Source organism: Saccopteryx leptura, chromosome 4, assembly GCF_036850995.1.
Source record: "Saccopteryx leptura isolate mSacLep1 chromosome 4, mSacLep1_pri_phased_curated, whole genome shotgun sequence".
NCBI classification, from domain to species: domain Eukaryota; kingdom Metazoa; phylum Chordata; class Mammalia; order Chiroptera; family Emballonuridae; genus Saccopteryx; species Saccopteryx leptura.
The window spans coordinates 123,580,554-123,600,433 of NC_089506.1; the positions used below are offsets into that span (position 1 = coordinate 123,580,554).

At 52.6% G+C, this 19,880-nt stretch overlaps 2 protein-coding genes across 2 annotated transcripts in view; both read right to left on the bottom strand.

Moving 5' to 3' along the window:
* Nucleotides 1-19,880, bottom strand: part of TIMP2 (TIMP metallopeptidase inhibitor 2) — a 51,489-nt gene that overhangs the window by 22,670 nt on the left and 8,939 nt on the right. The window lies entirely within an intron of this gene.
* CEP295NL (CEP295 N-terminal like) lies at nt 6,662-8,330 on the bottom strand. The gene is given in 2 exon segments (XM_066381930.1): nt 6,662-8,009; nt 8,011-8,330. Coding segments are annotated over 2 exon segments (1,668 nt in total).

A 19,880-nucleotide genomic window follows, 5' to 3' on the forward strand; every position in this document is an offset into this window, starting at 1 on the left:
CCTCCAAGCCTGGCCCCTTTTGGTCAGTGGTGGGGCAGACCTCCTCCAAGTTCACTCCTTTTGGGAAATGAGAAAAAAAGGGGTTGTCATTTAGTAACTAAAAACAGCCCTGAACTGCTGAGGGGAAACCAAGGGCTTCTTTTGTCCCTGCAGTGGCTGTGAGAGACCAGACTCACCCTCAGGTCCCTGCAAGCCTGCCCATGCCCGGAACCAGCAGATGCCCCTGGGTCTGGGCAGAGCCATGCCCGTCCAGGATGAGGGCAAGACTTGTCCAGAACCAGCAGATGCCCCTGGGTCTGGGCAGAGCCATGGCCGTCCAGGATGAGGGCAAGACTTGTCCAGAACCAGCAGGTGCCCCTGGGTCTGGGCAGAGCCATGCCCGGAACCAGCAGATGCCCCTGGGTCTGGGCAGAGCCATGCCCGTCCAGGATGAGGGCAAGACTTGTCCAGAACCAGCAGATGCCCCTAGGTCTGGGCAGAGCCATGCCCATCCAGGATGAGGGCAAGACTTGTCCAGTGTGACTCGGGCCAGGACTAGAAATGTCTGGAATGACAACTGCTCAGAGCAGATGTGTTTTGGGGTTGAGGGTGGGACAGGGAGAGTGATGAGGTGAAGCCCCAGCTCCAGGTCATGCTGTCCATGATCCTGGTACCTGGGCATTTGCCAGGCCTGCCCAATGCCGCTGTAAATTTCAGCATACACTTGTGAGCTGTAGTCCACTGGATGCTCGTCTCCATGGAGACCGGCTCTCCCATCTCCATTTCCTGTCCATTTGCTCCCTCCACCCCAATCTTGGCACAGGAGGAATGGTCTCCTCTAAGCACGCAAGCACCCGCCATGCAGGATAAAGCTGCAGCATCACCGTCCAGCTGCCCTCCCCAACACCCCAGGACCCTGACACCACCCTGACTCCAGCCCGGACACCCTCCTCCAGCCTCCGTGTGGGCTCTGTGGGATCTCATGTCAGAGACCTTGGTTACATTCCTGAAGCTCTGAGCTCGGCCCTTCCCGTTCACGTGCTGCTGAATCATTTGAAAAAAATGCACCCTATCCTGGGAGGATTTGCTGAGAACAGTGCAGCTTTGTGGAGGGGATTGCTGCTCTCACTTCCTCCGCCAAGACCCCAAGGAGCAGCCAAGCTCAGCCCTGCAAACCCAGGGCCTGGAGCAACCGGCAGGAGCAGCGCGGGGCAGGGAGGAGGCCTGGACAGTCTCTGAGGGATGACCCAGATGCCCCTCAAACCCTCCCCACCCTAAAACTAAGGAAGGGGCCCAGAGAGGCCATCTGGACAGCTTGGCACTAAGGGGCAGCAGACCAGGGTCCTGCCCAATGCTGCCGCGGGTGGGCGGTGACCCCAGGCATGCCTGTTCCTCTGCAGGCTGCCCCACTGTTGGGAGTGACTACTCGAGGTCTGGGCCCATGGCTTAGACCCATCAGCATGAATGATGTGGGGGACTCTGAGGTCTGTGGTCTGACCCCAGTCTGCTGTTTCTCAATGAGAATACAGAAAAGGGGGTGTAAGTGCTGGAACCTCCGTGTCCACTGTGGAGAAAACTCACATGGGTGATGGGCGGCTTGTGCCCCATGGTGCAGTCTAGTCCAGGGGTCCCCAAACTATGGCCCGTGGGCCGCATGCAGCCCCCTGAGGCCATTTATCCGGCCCCCGCCGCACTTCCGGAAGGAGCACCTCTTTCATTGGTGGTCAGTGAGAGGAGCACATTGACCATCTCATTAGCCAAAAGCAGGCCCATAGTTCCCATTGAAATACCGGTCAGTTTGTTGATTTAAATTTACTTGTTCTTTATTTTAAATATTGTATTTGTTCCCGTTTTGTTTTTTTACTTTAAAATAAGATATGTGCAGGGTGCATAGGGATTTGTTCATAGTTTTTTTATAGTCTGGCCCTCCAACGTTCTGAGGGACAGTGAACTGGACCCCTGTGTAAAAATTTGGGGACCCCTGGTCTAGTCCTTACTGGCTCAGCCTTGCAGATAAAGCCCGCGGAGCTGTAGTGCATGGTGGTGGGTGTCAATCAGCCTTCCTGTCTCCAGCCCGGGTCAGGGTGGGGGTCAGACCCCTAGCTGCAAGAAATGGAGGCACTTCTATGGCACAGAAGGAAGGGACTAGAGGCAGCATGACGTCTGCATCTGGCTGCCTCTCCCAGCACTGGAAGAATTATTGAAGTTCAGAGAAGATCCCCAGCTTCCCTTGACTTTGAAAATCTTATTTTTCCTATTATCTTATATTTCTGAGGTCCCAGATGTTATCACACATACTGTGGCTATGCACCTGGCTAGGTGGGGGTAGGGGGAGCAGACAAGTGTGAGGACCAGCAGGGCAGCACACCTGGAATGTGGGGTCATGCCCAAAACTAACAATGCCCCCTAGCCCAGCTGTGCAAGAGGCCTGCATGGCAGGGGGAATGCTGCTTGCTGCTCCTGCCTATGAGCAGTGGACCTCGGCAGCACGCACAGCCAATGCTGCCCTTCCCTGCAAACCCCTCAGACAAACAGGGTGACCTGTCTACCACCCGGTTGGCCATGGACACCTTCCTAAATCCCTGAGGTCTGGGGAGAAGGCAGAGCTGCAAGGAAGTGACTGGACAAGGAAGGTTCTAGGAGATAGAGTGAGACGGGAACAGGGAAGCTGCCCCCAAATGTAGAAGCAGAAGCAATAACCCCATGGGAAGCTCTAGAAGACATGGAGGAAGCACCCATGGGGGAGGGCCAGGGAAGGCTTCAGAGGGTGAAGGTGCATGCAGCCGTGTGTCAGGTCCTCGTGCCACTGAGTGCTTCTCGGAATCCTTCCAGGCACCTGTACCCTGCCTTCCGGTGCTCTGCAGAGCCCTCGGCACCACAGTTCAGCTGCATCTAAGTGACCAAGAGGAGCAAAGACAGGGATCTTGCAGAGATGAGTCTTATGAATCCCTGGGGGCCATATTGGGGGGGGGGGCAGGCCCTGGGGATTTCACTGTGAGGGTTTCATTTCCCACACCACTGGCCTGGGCAAAGAAGTGCCCCGTCCTCTTGTAGCCTTCTATGGGATAGGTGGGAAAGGGCAGGGTGTCTTGTCCTTCTGCCAAGGGACCGTGTAGGTGTAACTGTCCGGGCAGAGATGAGTCACCCTGCACCGTGTCTCGCTGCCTGTCTCCCACACCTACTTTTAGCTCAAGTGTGGCCAAGAAGGGGCGATTCTTAACCTAGAACTCATGGACCACAAATCTGACATTTGGAACAGGAAACAGAAATAATCCACTCAAAGGCAGGTCAGTCCATTCATTAGGCTGTGGCTTCCAGGACAAGTCAGGAAGGACGCATTATGCAATATTTGGGTCCCCTGTGGCCACGGCTTTAAACCCAGTGACCCCATAGCACCAAGCTCTTAGGCTGAGGTGATCCCACAGGGGCAGACCAGAATGGCAGGTGGTCCTGTCACACGCAAGGCTGAGCATCAGCCAAAAGCCGGCACCCTCTCCCACAAGTCATCCTCATAAGGGCAGCCCTGCCCACCACAGGGTTGCTTTCTCAATCACGTTGTTCTTAGATCAAACTGTTGGTCCCCTTTGCAGCCCTGCCCCTGCCATTCGGAAGCAGTTACCAGACATAAACCAGCAGGGAGCACTCTATGTCACGTGAAAAAGCCACAGACAGACAGTGGAGACCCACACGATAAAAGCGTGAGCTGGGTGTAAGGTTAAACCTCACGCAAGCTAGGGGTTTAAAAACAAAGCCAAAACCACCTCATGAGAGGCTGTTACGGCCCCATACAAGTGGGCATGTTTGGGGGGTTCTTGATAGTCCTTAGGGAGGCCAGGCTCAGGTTTCTTGGGGACATGCCACTGGTCAGTCACCCACATCTCCCTGGGCATCCTACCACTGCCATCTGTCATCACTGTCTCATTGCCTTAGGGCCCCCCCACCCCCCGAACTTAAGTCCTAGGACTTTCCGTGTGTGAAGTTCACTGTACGTCTCCATTCAACAGGGCAGGTCAGTCACTCAGTATTAGTGAAGGAGAAACAGCATAAGATCAACATTTGGGGGGGGGGGGGTAGAAAAGGAACAATGGGACCTTTCCTAAAACCACGTCCTGCATGGTGCTCAAATCTTCCCTGAACATGTTTTGACTCCCAGCCTTTTGGATCCAAATACATTAGGGATGCAGTTTTCTTCTTGGGAACAGATGCAAGACAAAGAAGCAATGATGCTGGGATAATGGCTCAGAGTGTCACATGATGAATGAGTGAGGCTGCAGCACAATGAGTAAGACACCAGCCTGTGGGTACGGATAACTTAACTGAGCTGAGTCCAAGAAAAACTCCCAAAAGGACACCCATCATATAACATCCTTTTTATAAAGTTCGAACACAAGTCAAACTCAACAATGTAGCACTTCGTGGGTGTGTCTTTGTATAGATCTACATCATGAAATGCAAGGCAACCTCCCCCCATTCCCCCACCCCCACCCCTTCACCTCCTCACCCCCCCACCCCCACCCCACCCCTGTCAGGAGGCATATAGCTGAGGGGGAGGGGCATTCAGCAAGAGGAAGTAACAAGCTGCCCTTTCAGCAAATATTCCAGATCTCGAGTTTGCATGGTGAGCTCACAATTGTTTACTCCTTTGTCTATAAAATATGCATAAAAGGAAGAGGCCGTTCATGGACCAATGGTGCAAATGTGTCACAACTAAAGTATACTTGATCCAACTCAGTGTATCTGAGGACCTTGGAAGGGAGATGAGAGGAAGTTGGGGACCAGCCCCTTGATATGCTAGCCCAGGAGTCAGCTAACTATGGCTCAGGGCCATGTCTAACTCCCACCTATTTTTGGAATCAACTACACCCATTCATTTATACTTTGTCTACACAGGGGTGCATAGTGGACACTGTAGACTGCAAAGCCTCAACTAGTTACTATCGGGCTTTTTGGCAGAAAAAGTTTGTCATCCCCCCCCCCATCCCCCCGTCCCAAGATGCAACTGGCAGATAAAACCTACCCAGTGTGGGGTCTCCATGGCTGCTGATTAGATACTGGGAGAAGATACTGACTGGATACCCAGCTCCCCCCACCACTGGCAGCCCCGCATGGTCGCCAACTAGGGATAAGTGCCTGGAAACAATTCCCCCTCTGTCTCTTTCCTTCTCCTCCTTCTTTCTTCCTCCTCTTCCTCCTTTAGTCTTTCTCCCTCCCTTCTTTTTTTTTTTTCTTTCTTTTTTTTTCCCCCCTCGAAGCTGGAAACAGAGAGAGACAGTCAGTCAGATTCCCGCATGCGCCCGACCGGGATCCACCCGGCACGCCCACCAGGGGGCGATGCTCTGCCCACCAGGGGGCGTCACTCTGTTGCGACCAGAGCCACTCTAGCGCCTGGGGCAGAGGCCAAGGAGCCATCCCCAATGCCCGGGCCATCTTTGCTCCAATGGAGCCTCAGCTGTGGGAGAGGAAGAGAGAGACAGAGAGGAAGGAGAGGGGGAGGGGTGGAGAAGCAGATGGGCGCTTCTCCTGTGTGCCCTGGCCAGGAATAAAACCCAGGACTTCTGCACACCAGGCCGACGCTCTACCACTGAGCCAACCGGCCAGGGCTCCCTTCCTTTTTTTTTAATTTTTAATTTTTATTTCTTTTGTGACAGAGACAGAGGACAGATAGGGACGGATAGGAAAGGAGAGAGATGAGAAGCATCAATTCTTCATTGCAGCTCCTTAGTTGTCATTGATTGCTTTCTCATATGTGCCTTGACTGGGGACTGCAGCAGACCAAGTGACCCCTTGCTCAAGCCAGCGACCTTGGTTCAAGCTAGTGAGCTGTGCTCAAACCAAATGAGCCTGCGCTCAAGCTGGCAACCTCGGGGTTTCGAACCTGGGTCCTCCGTGTCCCAGTCTGACGCTCTATCCACTGTGCCACTGTCTGGTCAGGCTCCCTCCCTTCCTTTCTTCTCACTCTCCCCCACCATCCATTTATTAATATTAGTTACAAGGGTGTTACTAAGTAATGTCCTCTTTTTTTTATTTATTTACTTTTTTAGATTTTATTTATTCATTTTTATTAGAGAGAGAGGGGAGAGAGAGAGAGAGGGATAGATAGAGAACAGGGGGAGGAGCAGGAAGCAACAACTCCCATATGTGCCTTGACCAGGCAAGCCCAGGGTTTTGAACCAGCGACCTCAGCATTCCAGGTCGACGCTTTATCCACTGCGCCACCACAGGTCAGGCCAGTAATGTCCTCTTAAATGATGTCATTTGCTGGTATGAAAGAGGAAGAGAGGTTTTAGTTAAACCCTTATGTTAGAACCTCCCCTCGCAGCTAAGCAACTGATGATGTAGCTTTTGAAACCGTGCCTGTCTGATCTTGGACAAACCTGAAAGCCCCATGTTTATTCATCTAACACTGAAGTGACTTATTTACCTGGACTTGCTATCTGCGCCTGTGGCTCTGGGGCCTGCCTCTGTGCTGTCCTGGCCAGCCTGTCATCACTGCATCCACGTGGGTTCCTGTTTCCACATTAGGGGAGCCCTCCTGAGTAGGACTCAGTTTTAAAGTCACGATGGGGGAACGAGGACAGGGGACCGATAACACAAACACAGATCTCACAGGCTTGGGTCCAAGTTCCGGCATCGTGCCTGGTCATCAGGGATGTATGTATTAATCATAGTGGGACTTGCACTTTTAACATATCGTCTGAAACTCTCGCAAGTGTTTCCTGGCTTCTTCAAGAAACTGCTTGTGCAACTTGTTTTGCTCCACAATCTGCTGTTGAAGGTCACGGAGCCTCCAACTATGCCCACTGCCCTCGTCATCGGTGGTGCTGCCACTGCTGGCTGGGGAGAAAGCGGGACCATGCTCACATCCCCCTTCCTTCTCCTGGTTCCAGGAGGAGAAACCCTTGCTAGGAGCCGGGCGGGCTCTCATCTGTTTCCCCCTCTCACTTTCACGTGAGGTCTGGCTGTGGGTTTCCAAGCTCAACCCCGGGGGTCCAAGCAATTCCAGCTGTGTTAGTCTTCTCTGCTCCCTTCTGTGCTTCTGTCGGGATGCCACTGAGCCCGCTCTGTCCACCTGTCCTGGCAGGTGAAGCTGCAGTGACAGTGCGTCCAGTCTGGCCGGTTCACATCTGAACTCTAAGCCATGCCAGAGGGGGCTCTCCTCACTGACAGGTGTTCCTGCCTTGGGAGACAACAGGCTCCTCTCCTCCTTGGACGTGGGCTTGACCAACATCTGACAGTTCTGGCTCCCGAGCTTGCTCAGTAACTTCTGCAGGTCGGCTCTGGACGGCGACTGGCAGGTGTCCACCCTGGCTAGATGTGTGGCTCCCCCAGCAGTAACCATCTCTGTCTTGGCATCTGCCACTGTCTTCTCCCTCTGGGTCTCACCTTGGTGTTTGTGCACCTCTGAGAAGCCCCGCTCTTCACTGGGGTGCACGTCCAACCCCAGCCTGCACTCAAGGTAGAAGGTCAGGTGTCTTTTCAGCTTCCTGTTTATATTAAACAACTGCTCAAAGGCCCACTGCAGCTCTCTCTGCCACTTGCTCTTGCCACCACACTGGCACAGGGATGCCTGGGGCAAGGCTCTCCATCCATGGGTTGAGCTGACTGGTCCCAGTTGTTCCAAATCATCCCCTGAGCCCTTGGGACTCTGACCCAGACAGTTGTTTTCCAGGCCTGGAACCTGACGAGCCGTCCTCCCCGGCTGCCTCCTCCTGCTCTGGGTGAGGTCTTTTTCCCTTTCCCCCTGAAGCATGACCCCCCCTGCAGCAGTCCAGAGCTTTCTCGCACCCAGGCCTCCATTTGTCTGAGGGTCAGAGGGACAGCGGCCACCATTGGTCTTCCTTGAAGGCCCCCATTTCCCTTGATTCTTGTCAGGGGGGCTGGGGGAAGGATGCAGCAGGCCCACGACTTTGCTGGCCCCGTTCTTCTCCATGCCACCCACTCTCCTCCAGGACTTGGTGCACCAGGGGTTCAGCCTGACCAGTTCTTCTTTGTGCCACCTCTCTCCTCTGCTGGTGGTGCTGTTTCTTCCAGGCCCTGGGCTGCCAGGCTGCTCCTCGCTGGGCTCGCCCCCCCGAGTCATGTTCCCTGGCCCACCGTCCTCCCACACCTAGTAGATGTGCTCTATATAGCCTTTCCAGGCTTCGGATGTGCTGGTGAAGGGCCTTCTGCCACTCTGCCCTTAGCTCTTTGGCCAAGCGCTGGAGCTGAGGGCTTTTCCACTGCCTGCGGTTCAGTCTTCTCTGCACAGCAAGGTCTCCCTTCTCTTGGACGTGCAGTAATTTGTGTTTCTGCCACACTTTGTCATTGGGATGGGGACTCAGGTGGGCGGCTCTCTCGATGTTCCTTTTCATGCCGGAGACCTTGGCAGACATGGCTTCGGAGGACAGCTGGTGAAAGCCAAGGGCAGGGGAACAAGGGCGCCAGGGGCCGAGGAGCCACAAGATGCTATGGCTGTTCCACGTCAAGCATGAAGGGCAGGACACACACCGCTGCCTAGAGAGTAAGCAAGGCCCTGGGGACAAGGCACATGGGCTCTGAATGAGGGGACAGACACAAACGTGTCCCCACCACTCTTTCCCTCCACACCCGCCCCAGGGCCCATTCTCTGTCTCCCAATTTCTGTCTTGCACACCTTTAAGAAGGTCCTGTAGAGCCACTGTTTTCAATGGGAAACCTGTGTCAATGACTGGAGACATCTTTGCCACAACTGGAAGAAGGTGCTACTGGCACCGCGTGGGTGGAGGCCAGGGATGCTGCTAAACAAACCACAACGCACAGGATGGCCCTGAGGTGCTAGCATCACAACAGAATGATCTGGCTCAACGTCCACAGTGCCAAGGCTGAGAGCCCTGTTCTAAACAGATGTGTGAGGCGGGGAAAAGGGACACAAATGATGGGTGCTCTGGAAGGAGAACTATTTATAAATGAAAGAAGGACAGGGTAGAGGAGGAGGAGCCTGCTAGGCATGGTGTGTGTGTTGGGGCTCGGGGGGAGCAAACATGTGCAGGGTGAGGCATTTAAGCAGGGAGGTGTGTACATGGGGAAGCGTGTGCACAGGGAGGCGTATAAGCGGGGAGGCATGTGTGGGGAGGAGGACTGTGCATGTGTGTGTACAGGTGACTGTGTATGCACATTTGGTACTAGAATCCACTGCAAACAGTCAGAGGGGAGACTAAGCTGGTGTTATTTCTGTTCTTCTGAGTCCCAGCTTTTTCCTCATGTAACTATCAGAGGAGGCCTCTTGGGCATCAGGAAGGGACACGGCCTCAGGCCCGTCCAGGTGAGCATGGAGTCGCGTCTGCCAGCACTTGCCGCTGAGGTCAAAGCCAGCCAGCCAGCCAGCCTGTGAACTAAAGAAGCAGCTCCCTGGACAACTTCCGTCTGCAGGAGATCCTCTCGGCCACCCTCACCTGCTCTCACTTGGTCTGTGTGCAGCCAGGCTGAGCCATCAGAGCCCAAGGTCCTAGCTGCAGAGACACTACCTCAATTACAGAACCACTGTGTTACCTGCAGCTCCATTCCAGGCACTTTTTTTTTTTTTGTATCTTTCTGAAGCTGGAAACGGGGAGGCAGAGAGACTCCCACATGTGCCTGACCGGGATCCACCCGGCATGCCCACCAGGGGGCGATGCTCTGCCCATCCAGGGCATCGCTCCGTTGTGACCAGAGCCACTCTAGCGCCTGAGGCAAAGGCCATGGAGTCATCCCCAGCGCCCAGGCCATCTTTGCTCCAATGGAGCCTTGGCTGCGGGAGGGGAAGAGAGAGACAGAGAGGAAGGTCTAGAGGGGGAGGGGTGGAGAAGCAGATGGGCGCTTCTCCTGTGTGCCCTGGCCGGGAATCAAACCCGGGACTTCTGCACACCAGGCCGACGCTCTACCACTGAGCCAACCAGCCAGGGCCTCCAGGCACTTTTTTATAGTAACCTCTGGAGCGAGGAGCTATTATCACCCTGGTTCACAGGTGGGGAAACTGAGACAGGAAGTGATTAAGAACCTGAACCCAAAACACACAGCTGGCAAGTGGCTGAGACAGGTCTCTCAGGTCAACCACAGTGACTGTGACCAACCTTGGCTGGTCTCACTGCTACCAGCTTTGGTAACTTTGACCACTTAGAACAGTGGTTAATATTATCTTCTACCAGTGTGCCCACCACCATAATGAACAAGAGGAGAGGGAGGAAAGTGGGCACACTAAACAAGATGATGGAAGTTTTAAACAAAGGGGCCAAAGCAACCGAACTCAGGGGAGGAGGGGGGCATAGGGTTATTTTTTCCTTAAGAAATGGTTCTGGGACCATTGGATATCCATATGTAAAAAAACAGTGAATTTAGAACCTTATCTCACCAAAGACAAAATTATATACCTTACACGCAAAAATGAACTCAAAATGGGTCATAGACCTTAATATAAGGTCTGAAACTATAAATGCTCAGAAGAAAACAGGAGTGCACCTTCGTGACCTTAGGTTAGGCAAAGACATCTTAGACACAACACCAACAGCACAAGCGATAAAGCAAATTGATACAGGGCACCATCAAAATGAAAAAACCGTTCCGTTTCCAAAGACACCATTATCAAGCACAAGCACAAGGCACAGACTGGCAAGAAACACTGCAGGTCATACATCTGACACAACGCCTGAATTCAGGACACATAAACAACTCTCACAACCCCATCAGAAGACAAGGGATTCCACTGAAAAATGAGCAAAAGGTTGAAACGAATGGTCAGCAGAGAAGATGTACGTGGGATTGACAAACCTCACAAACACGCTCAACATCAATAGTTGTTAGGGACCTGCACAATGATGCTACGAGGAGACACAACTCCACCCCTGCTCGGATGGCTACTGTGAGACAGACAGTAAGTGTTGGGGAGGACAGGGAGCAACTGGAGTGTCACACACAGCTGCTGGGAACACAAAATGGAAATCAGCCTGGCAGGTGTGTGTGTGTGTGTGTGTGTGTGTGTGTGTGTGTATACACATACATACATAAAGGTAGCACTCCCCTATGATCCAGCAATTCCACTCTAAGTCTATGCCCACGAGAAACAAAAGCATATGCCACGCAAAGCAATGGGGGCTCAGAGGAAATGAATTTCCCAATTCACGGCAAGGCGCTGGGGTGGAGTCTGGGTCTCAAATGCCAGAAACAGAGCTTCCCCCTTGCTGGGGAGTGGCCACAGGGTATCCAAACAGGTGGGGAGAGATCTGAGCAGCTGCAAAGGTCCCTTCAACGATCTTGGAAGATACCTGGACAGAATGGAGCAAACGGCACCCCAGGATCCAAAGTCTATTTCTGGGCCTGGCTCAGGCCCTCTGTTAAGCAGCGACAGTGAGTAAACCCTGGATGGGCCCCTCCCACTAGGAGCACCCACTCCCTCATTCTGAGTCAGGCTCTCTGGGGGCAGGAATCCCACTGCTAATAAGTGAGTTTCCCTGGAGATACACAAATGGATGAAAACATCAACCATCTGGGCAGAGATCTTGAATCCAGAATTGTAGTCCCACCACAGTTCAGTAACTGGATCCTCATGGATGTCTCCCTGCACTCCACACTGTAACCTTGAAAACCCTCTTCACTTGTTCAGCTTGGGACCACTGTGCCCTGGGCATCCTAGGGGGTCAGGGTCACCCCCTGGCTTCTGATCCTGGCCCCCAGACCTGAACAGGCTGCCCTACGCCAGCTGCTGTCCATCGCTCAGGGGAACTACAGCCCCTGCAATCATCCCACACGACCTCCTGTTCCCTCATGTTGACAGGAAGCATCATGCTGCCCACCTAAGGCCATTCAGGTGATAGAGCTGCCCATGACCAATCCTCACGGGCCTGTATCAGAGCTTTTAAATGGGCCTGCCTGCACGAAGCGAGTGGTCACACAGCTAATTAGTGGTGGTCATGACAAAGACCCAGGCCCTGCAGTTGTTAGGGCTTTATGGTGACAGTGCTACTAGAGGCCCTCCCTCCCAGATGCCATGCCGCTCACCATGGTGAGGCCTGGAGAATGTGTACATGCCTTGTACGCACATTCCCCAAGTAACCAGTGCACAGAGGTCACACCCTTTGGAGAGCACAGTCATGACAGGGAGCCTGATGGTCTCCAGGGACAATAGGCCTCAAAGCTGCCTCTTCTCAGATCATGAACTGGTATCCTGATTGCCATCTTTTCTCCCTGTGCCAGCCTCCAACAGCCTTGCATGCACCATATTCTTGGCTAGAGCCCCCTACCATATGATCTGAGCCCCAGGACTATATGTGTGTTCATTGACGTTTAACCAAACAACGCAACAAGGTGACCTACGTGAAGAAAACAAGATGAAATGGAGCTTACCTATGGACATGACCCTGATTACGATGGAGACCTCACTGATGGCAGACCCATGTGACTCAGGCTGCTCACACCCTCCATGTACACCCTCTCACGCAGTCTTCCCATCTCACTGTGGGAGAGGAGCTCTATTCCTTTTCCCACTTTCCAATGTGGGAACTGGGTCTCAGAGAAGTTAAACAACTTGCTTATGGCCACACAGCTCATAAGTGGAGCAGCAAGGATTCCAATCCAAGCAGGCAGATCCCCAATCCTGGCTCCTACGCTGCAGCTGAGAAAGGTCTGAGCTGGGAGCCAGGACTCTGTCCTGAGTTGGCTTGTCCTCACCTGACTTCTGACCTCCTGTGACAGAGAGGTGCTGAGAGGGACCTGTGCTCATCAAACAGACCACCCTCCCCTTTCCATCCAAGTATTTTACCTAAACACCAAAAGGTAGGACCTAGCATGGGTGCTTCTCGAGTCTATGAAAAGGTTCTGACTCAGCAGGCCTGGGACAAGGCAGAGGTTCTGATGTCTCAGGACCTCCCAGGGAATGTGCCACTGGCCCATGGACCACGCTTAGAGCAGCGAAGCCCTAGAAATGGTCTCCACTCCGTGTCCGTGTCTGATCTGTCCCTCCTCGCCAGCCTTCTCGCTCATAGAAGCTGAGCCCCACATGTCTCCCATGAGCCTCTCCAAGAGTCTCCCAATCAGGCCCCCACACCCACGCCTGACCCCTCCTCCGGCTCCGAGGCTACAGCTGCTCCAGTTCAGCTGCGTAACTTCAATACCAACACCAGCAACTCTCCAGACTCGCCTATAGGCCACCTGCACCATTATCACCTGAGATACTGGTGAAAATGCGGCCCCGGGGCCCAGGAATAAGCTTAGCTGACCATCGCACCAAGCGGGCAGTCCTGGCCTGCGGGTATGGGGGCGGCACAGCAGGTCATGACTTGGCTCTCCTTTCCTAGCTGGACACAGCTATCAGGCTCCTTGTCATTCATTCGCATGTCCACACCCAGGTCCAGAGCCAGAACTGCATGCACCCAAATGGACAACCCCCAATCCTACCAATATGACTGCAGCTTAGAGCCTGTTCCTTCTTCCTCCGCGGACGCCCCCTGACCTCCGCACCAATGAGGACACTGCTCCAGCCTTGCTCTGAAGGCCCACAGACAGCACCTGGGTGACGCGAGTTAGCCTTTTTTTTTTCTTTGAAACACATAAAAAACAGATATAAAAGGGCTGTCCATGAGCTGGCATGGCCAGAGACAGCACCTTTCCATATAATTAAAGCTTACTTTGTAGGTAAAAGTTCCTCACTTCTCTCTCTTCTGAGACTACAGAGAATAGATATAATTTGCCCTTTTTGGGAAAACCCTGGAATAGCTTCAGGACTATAATATAGGGCAGTGGTCCTCGACCCCCGGGCCGCAGACTGGTACCAGTCCATGGGCCATTTGGTACCAGTCTGCAGAGAAAGAATAAATAACTTACATCATTTCCATTTTATTTATATTTAAGTCTGAACGATGTTTTATTTTTAAAAAATGACGATTCCCTGTTACATCCATCTAAGACTCACTCTTGATGCTTGTCTCGGTCACGTGATACATTTATCCGTCCCACCCTAAAGGCTGGTCCGTGAAAATATTTTCTGACATTAAACCGGTCCGTGGCCCAAAAAAGGTTGGGGAGCACTGATACAGGGAATGTCTCAAAGCTTTTAATATGTGTGTGGGGGCTGGGGGGAAGGAAGGGAAGATCCCATATAGGACAGGGTCCCTCTAAGCCGAGTGACCCCAGAATATAAATTGGGGGGTTTTTTTGTTTGTTTTATACAGAGACAGAGAGAGAGAGAGATAGGGACAGACAGACAGGAACGGAGAGAGATGAGAAGCATCAATCATCAGTTTTTCGTTGCGACACCTTAGTTGTTTGTTCATTGATTGCTTTCTCATATGTGCCTTGATCGTGGGCCTTCAGCAGACCGAGTAACCCCTTGCTCAAGCCAGTGACCTTGTGTCCAAGCTGGTGGGCTTTTGCTCAAACCAGATGAGCCCGCGCTCAAGCTGGCGACCTCGGGGTCTCAAACCTGGGTCCTCTGCATCCCAGTCCGATGCTCTATCCACTGCGTCACCGCCTGGTCAGGCTAAATTGTTGTTTTTGTTTATTTGTTTGTTTTTTTTTATTTATTTTTTACAGAGACAGTGAGTCAGAGAGAGGGATAGACAGGGACAGACAGACAGGAACGGGGAGAGATGAGAAGCATCAATCATTAGTTTTTTGTTGTGCGTTGCAACACCTTAGTTGTTCATTGATTGCTTTTTCATATGTGCCTTAACCGCGGGCCTTCAGCAGACTGAGTAACCCCTTGCTGGGGCCAGTGACCTTGGGTTCAAGCTGGTGGGCTTTTTGCTCAAACCAGATGAGCCTGAGCTCAAGCTGGCGACCTCGGGGTCTCGAACCTGGGTCCTCTGCATCCCAGTCTGATGCTCTATCCACTGCGCCACTGCCTGGTCAGGCTAAATTATTGGGTTTTTTTAAGTCAACTTTTTACACCTTCCTGTGTCTTCCCTGGTTGGAACTTTATGTCAGCCGTCTAATGGCACTCGGTCCTTTTCCCACACAGTTTCCACACCACCCTGGACTGGCGTCCACACGAAGCAGTTAATTAACATTGTATGTGAATAGACTACATACAGTCTGGGGCATTGACGGCTCTTCCCCAAGTCAAGCCCAAGAGTGTGGAATCGAAGCTTATCAGTTCTAGAAACCGGACGCCCACAGCACACAATTATCCACTGGGAGCTAGGAAGCCAGTGTGGTGCTAGAAAGCAAACCTCCAGCTCAGGTTTTTTACCAGCCGTACACCTGACAAATCAAACAAGACAAAGGAAGTGGGAATACATCTACAACTCACAGGTGGGCCCCCAAATCCAACTGTGGAGGTCCAAAGAAGCAAAGAGACGAATGACAAGGCTGGAGCCAGGAGTCGGCAGAGACACGTGGCCACCCAAAGAGCCCAGGTGATTTTTACCTGTGTTGACAGAAATGCCTGGAAGAAGTGGGGTAATGATCTGGTCCAGCCAGAGCTCACTGGATGTTCTGGGCCCCAGTGTGAAAGGGGCACATGGGCAGGAGTGCTAACATCCGAGGAGCACCCGCCACTTTCCACCCCATGGGCACAAGAACATGGCCCAGGAAGCAGTTGAAGGGTGCGTGGCTCACAGGAAGGCGCAGTCAATATCTAAGCATGGCCAAGATGGAAAGACAAAGGATGGGTACCACACACAAGGGGCTGGCACTCAGCCACAGGTCTAGATAACTTTAAAAAGGTAAGAGGCACCGATAACCAGAACACTCAGACGTCATGAGGAAAAAGGTTCAAGATCAAAATATAACTAATAGAATGCCTAGGAATTAATCTAATAAAAAATTTACACTAAAGGAGAATGACATCTTTACTAAATAAGGAAACACTTGAATAACAGAGAGCTGTGTCTTCCCAGACAGGAATCAGAAAACAGAAGTAGTAAGGATGGGAGGAAAGGCTGCAGCCTCAGAGTTCAGGATGACAATAAAAGGAGAAACAGAAAAACCTGTCACAGAAAGAAAAGTCCTAAGGAACCAAGAACGTTTTAAGAGGGGCTTACAGGTGATAGAAGGGTCTAGAACAATATACTGGGATAGTTTTTTTTTGTTTTGGGGTTTTTTTTTTTATTTTATTTTTCTGAAGTTGGAAACGGGGAGGCAGTCAGACAGACTCCCACATGCGCCCGACCGGGATCCACCCAGCACACCCACCAGGGGGTGATGCTCTGCCCATCTGGGGCGTCGCTCTGTTGCAACCAGAGCCATTCTAGCGCCTGAGGCAGAGGCCATGGAGCCATCCTCAGCGCCCGGGCCAACTTTGCTCCAATGGAACCTTGGCTGCGGGAGAAGAGAGAGACAGAGAGGAAGGAGAGGGGGAGGGGTGGAGAAGCAGATGGGTGCTTCTCCTGTGTGCCCTGGCCGGGAATCGAACCCGGGACTCCTGCACACCAGGCCGACGCTCTACCACTGAGCCAACTGGCCAGGGCCTATACTGGGATAGTTAAGAGTATTAACTGTGTGACTTAGGGTCAGTTTCTTAACTCTGGGAGCCTCAATTTACTCATCTGTAAAATGAGAATAATAATAGCGATATCTATCTGTACAGATGCTAGCAACACTCATCATCATTAGAAATACCCAATGCCTGGCATGCTGTTTGAGGAAGGGGGTGGTACTTACTGTGCGTGTCTCCAGATGAGTGAGCTAGACTACCGAGAACACATTAGAGAGAGGCAGGAATTGGCCGAGGGAAAGAAGAAACTTTCTGCGGGGTTGTGTTGAAATCACTGAGTTGACTTGGTAGATAGGGAGACACCCATCACTGGAGGCATCCAAGCCATGTTCAGATAAAACAAACATCAGAGACATTTTTAAACTCCTTTTCTCTGAATTCTAGACTCTAAAATACACTCTGTGACACCCAGTGTGCTATCCACAGCCTCCACTGGTGGCTACTTCCTGACACAGCTAAGTTGCAGAGTGGCAAGATGGTTCCTCAAGTCTGCTGGGTTTTGGACAGGTTGCATCAGAATCCCCTGGGTGGGGAGTGGTCCTGGTAGAACAGAAGTCCTGGCCAGGCCCCTCAAGCAGGTCATTCACCCATATCCTAGGGTGGGGCTTGTGACTCTGTCTACCCCCCTCCTGATGCATGGGCAGGACTGGGGCAGCTCGAGAAGACCGAGGTGGCTGGGCAGCCAGCTCGGGGGCAGCTCAGGCTCACCATGTCTCTGTTATCTCTTGGACCAGCCTCACACAGACAGAGAGGAGGCATGGACTCTCCCACACTTACAGGAGACTCCAGGCTACCGGGTGGGCCGCTTATGGCTGACCCAACTCAAGGCTTTCTAAATGTCTCTTGACCATGTCAATCATCAGTGTCCCCCAGACCTTACAGACTCCAGGAAGCCAACCTTGGTAGGGTCCCCACTACCAAGAGCTGTCTTGATGCACAATGATCTATCACCTTCCACTCTTCCAAGCAACCGCACTCATCCCCAACCCCTCCCACCACCCTTCCAGATCAAAATGTATAAAGAAAGGTACAGTCCCCAGATATAGGGACTTGCAAATTAAATTAGCCTTGGACATGGGAACACTTCCTAAGGGCCTCTTCCGAGCTGTGCCAAACAGCAAGGCACAGAAAGAACCTTTCCTGGCAACAGATCTGGGTGGGTACAACAGAAACCTCAGCCCTGGACGGTCTGCCAGACCTACTGACCAGGCTTGGCTGGAATGGCAGCTCCCCACCTCCACCAGCAGCCAGCATCTGCCCAGCTGGTGAACTGTGGCCCGGTTGCTGCCAAGGGAACAGCAGAGCTGCTGTGCTGTGATGTCAGAGCAGGGCTGAGGTCAAGGATAGTGACGCACCAGACAGGGGGCAAGCACCTGTCAGGACACCTGTTGTGGGTCCACCAGTCACAAAGATTTGGCTCAGACAGCTGGGGTACTAGGCTGAAGGACGGCCAACATGGGAGCATCGTGAAGGTCCCTGGTGTGTGCATGTTCTTGGTGTCTCTGGAGGGCTGTGCAGAGAGAAAGTCTGCCCTCAGCCAGCTGGAAAGCACAGGACAGTGCTCCTCATTGGGGTGTCCCTCTTCTGAGCTGCCACATTTCAAGTTCAGGGCTCCCTGACGGCACTTGCCCCCCTTCTCCTGCAGGGACAGCATCTGTCCCCACGCAGGTTGCGGGCACATTCTCCTCCAGATGCCACTGCCGAGCCAAGTCAAGGGGAGGTGGAAGACAAGGAATCTTGGCCCGGGCCCCCTTTGTTACTCATCCATCCACCCATCCACATAAAATAAGAAACACACCTGACCCCATGTCTGGGGCTAGCGGCACCCTCCATAAATCTGGCCATTCATAAATGTCACTGGGGGAATGTGATGGTGACCCCAAGAAATCCAAACAACCCACCTCAAGGTATGGTTTCTCGAGAGTCAACAGCAGGAACTTGGCTGGAATTCGGTGATCTCAGGGATCTTAAGTGTCAAAGAGCTGATCCCGGAATAAAAGCTTTTCTCTGGGGCTGGAAGGGCCCTTGGCAAGGTCACGTGGTCCCTGACCATAGGCACGGGGCAGACGGCATTCCTCCACAGAGGTTTCAACCAAAGTCTACTCCTCACCCACTATTCTGGGTCCCTCTTCTTGGTCCTATAGATGCCAAGTCTGTACCTGCTCCTTCCCCAGAGAAAATCCCTGATCCCTCAGCCTTTAGCATGGTCTTGTGTGCCCATCCTCCAGGGAGGAACAAGTTCTAGGGTGGGAGTGGGTGATAGCATGGCAGTCAAACACTATAGTTTATGGGGGCCTTTGATGGCCTTTCCGAATGTCCCGTCCTCTCCAGGTCGTTTCTGCATTGAAGACATTTCTCCAAAGGCTGGGTCCCCCAGACATAGCTCAAGTGATCCCAACTGTCAGGAGTGGTACTCTGCTCTGGGTTCCGCCACCGACACAGGACCAACCCAGCTGTCAACGTTTGGAGCCCACACTCCTCTTGACTGCAATTAGACTCATACTTCAGCGAACTCTCAAAATGGCACTCATCCCAGTTCATCCCAGAAAAAAATAGGAAAAAGAAAGTCTGATTTCCCTTCATTTATCTGAACACTTGATATTTTAATAAAAATTCCACACCATTGGGTTGGGCAGAGCGCTGGAAGCTGGGATTTATTCACCCCTCCCCCAGTTGTTGTAGTGTACACATGTTCCCAACATGTCCCTAAGACAAACAAGATGGAAATGAGCATCCTTGTGATCGAAAGCTTTGTGCATCCATTTCTTCTCTCAGAAAAATCCCCCCAATAAAATGTTGCTAGATCAAAGGGGAGACTTCCTGTGAAAGCCCTTGACCGGTGTAGCCAAAACGTCCTTCTAAACTGCCCCGGTTCAGAAAATATACATACCTGCTGTCAAGCCCCTCTAAGGACAACGAGCCTCTGGGTCAGATGGAACAGAGCAACAGAAAAGTCCAGGGTGTGATGTCCACTTCTGTGTCCAGAGCCAGAGCCAGAGCCAGGCTCGGACTTCTGACACTCCAGGCACCACCCGCCAGCCGCACAATCCTGGGCATGTCGTCACTTACTCCTGTCCAGACAGGAGAGGACACCTACCTCACTAAGTCCTTGTGGACAAGGAGATGTGAGGTCTTTTTGCACTGAAGAGCCCCAGACAATTGATACTCTAAGAGACATATGATGGGTGAATGTTAGCCTGGGGGGTTTATCCCTGCTTTCCAGAACTAGTGCCCCAAAAGCAAAGACCACTCTAAATGTGCTCCTTTATCCCTGCCCTGGAGCCAACTGGGCCAAGGGGCCCAGACATCACAACCGAGAACTGGAAACTGGTGATGTGCCTCACAGCTGTGCTCTAACACCATCCTCCCGGTTTCTGCGCAGCGGGCCCAGGCAGGTCCTTGTCTCCCAGGAACCCTGGAGGACTGAAGGTGAAATGTGAAGAGGGCTGGAGAAAAGCCCCCAGGGTAGCAGTGTGTGCCC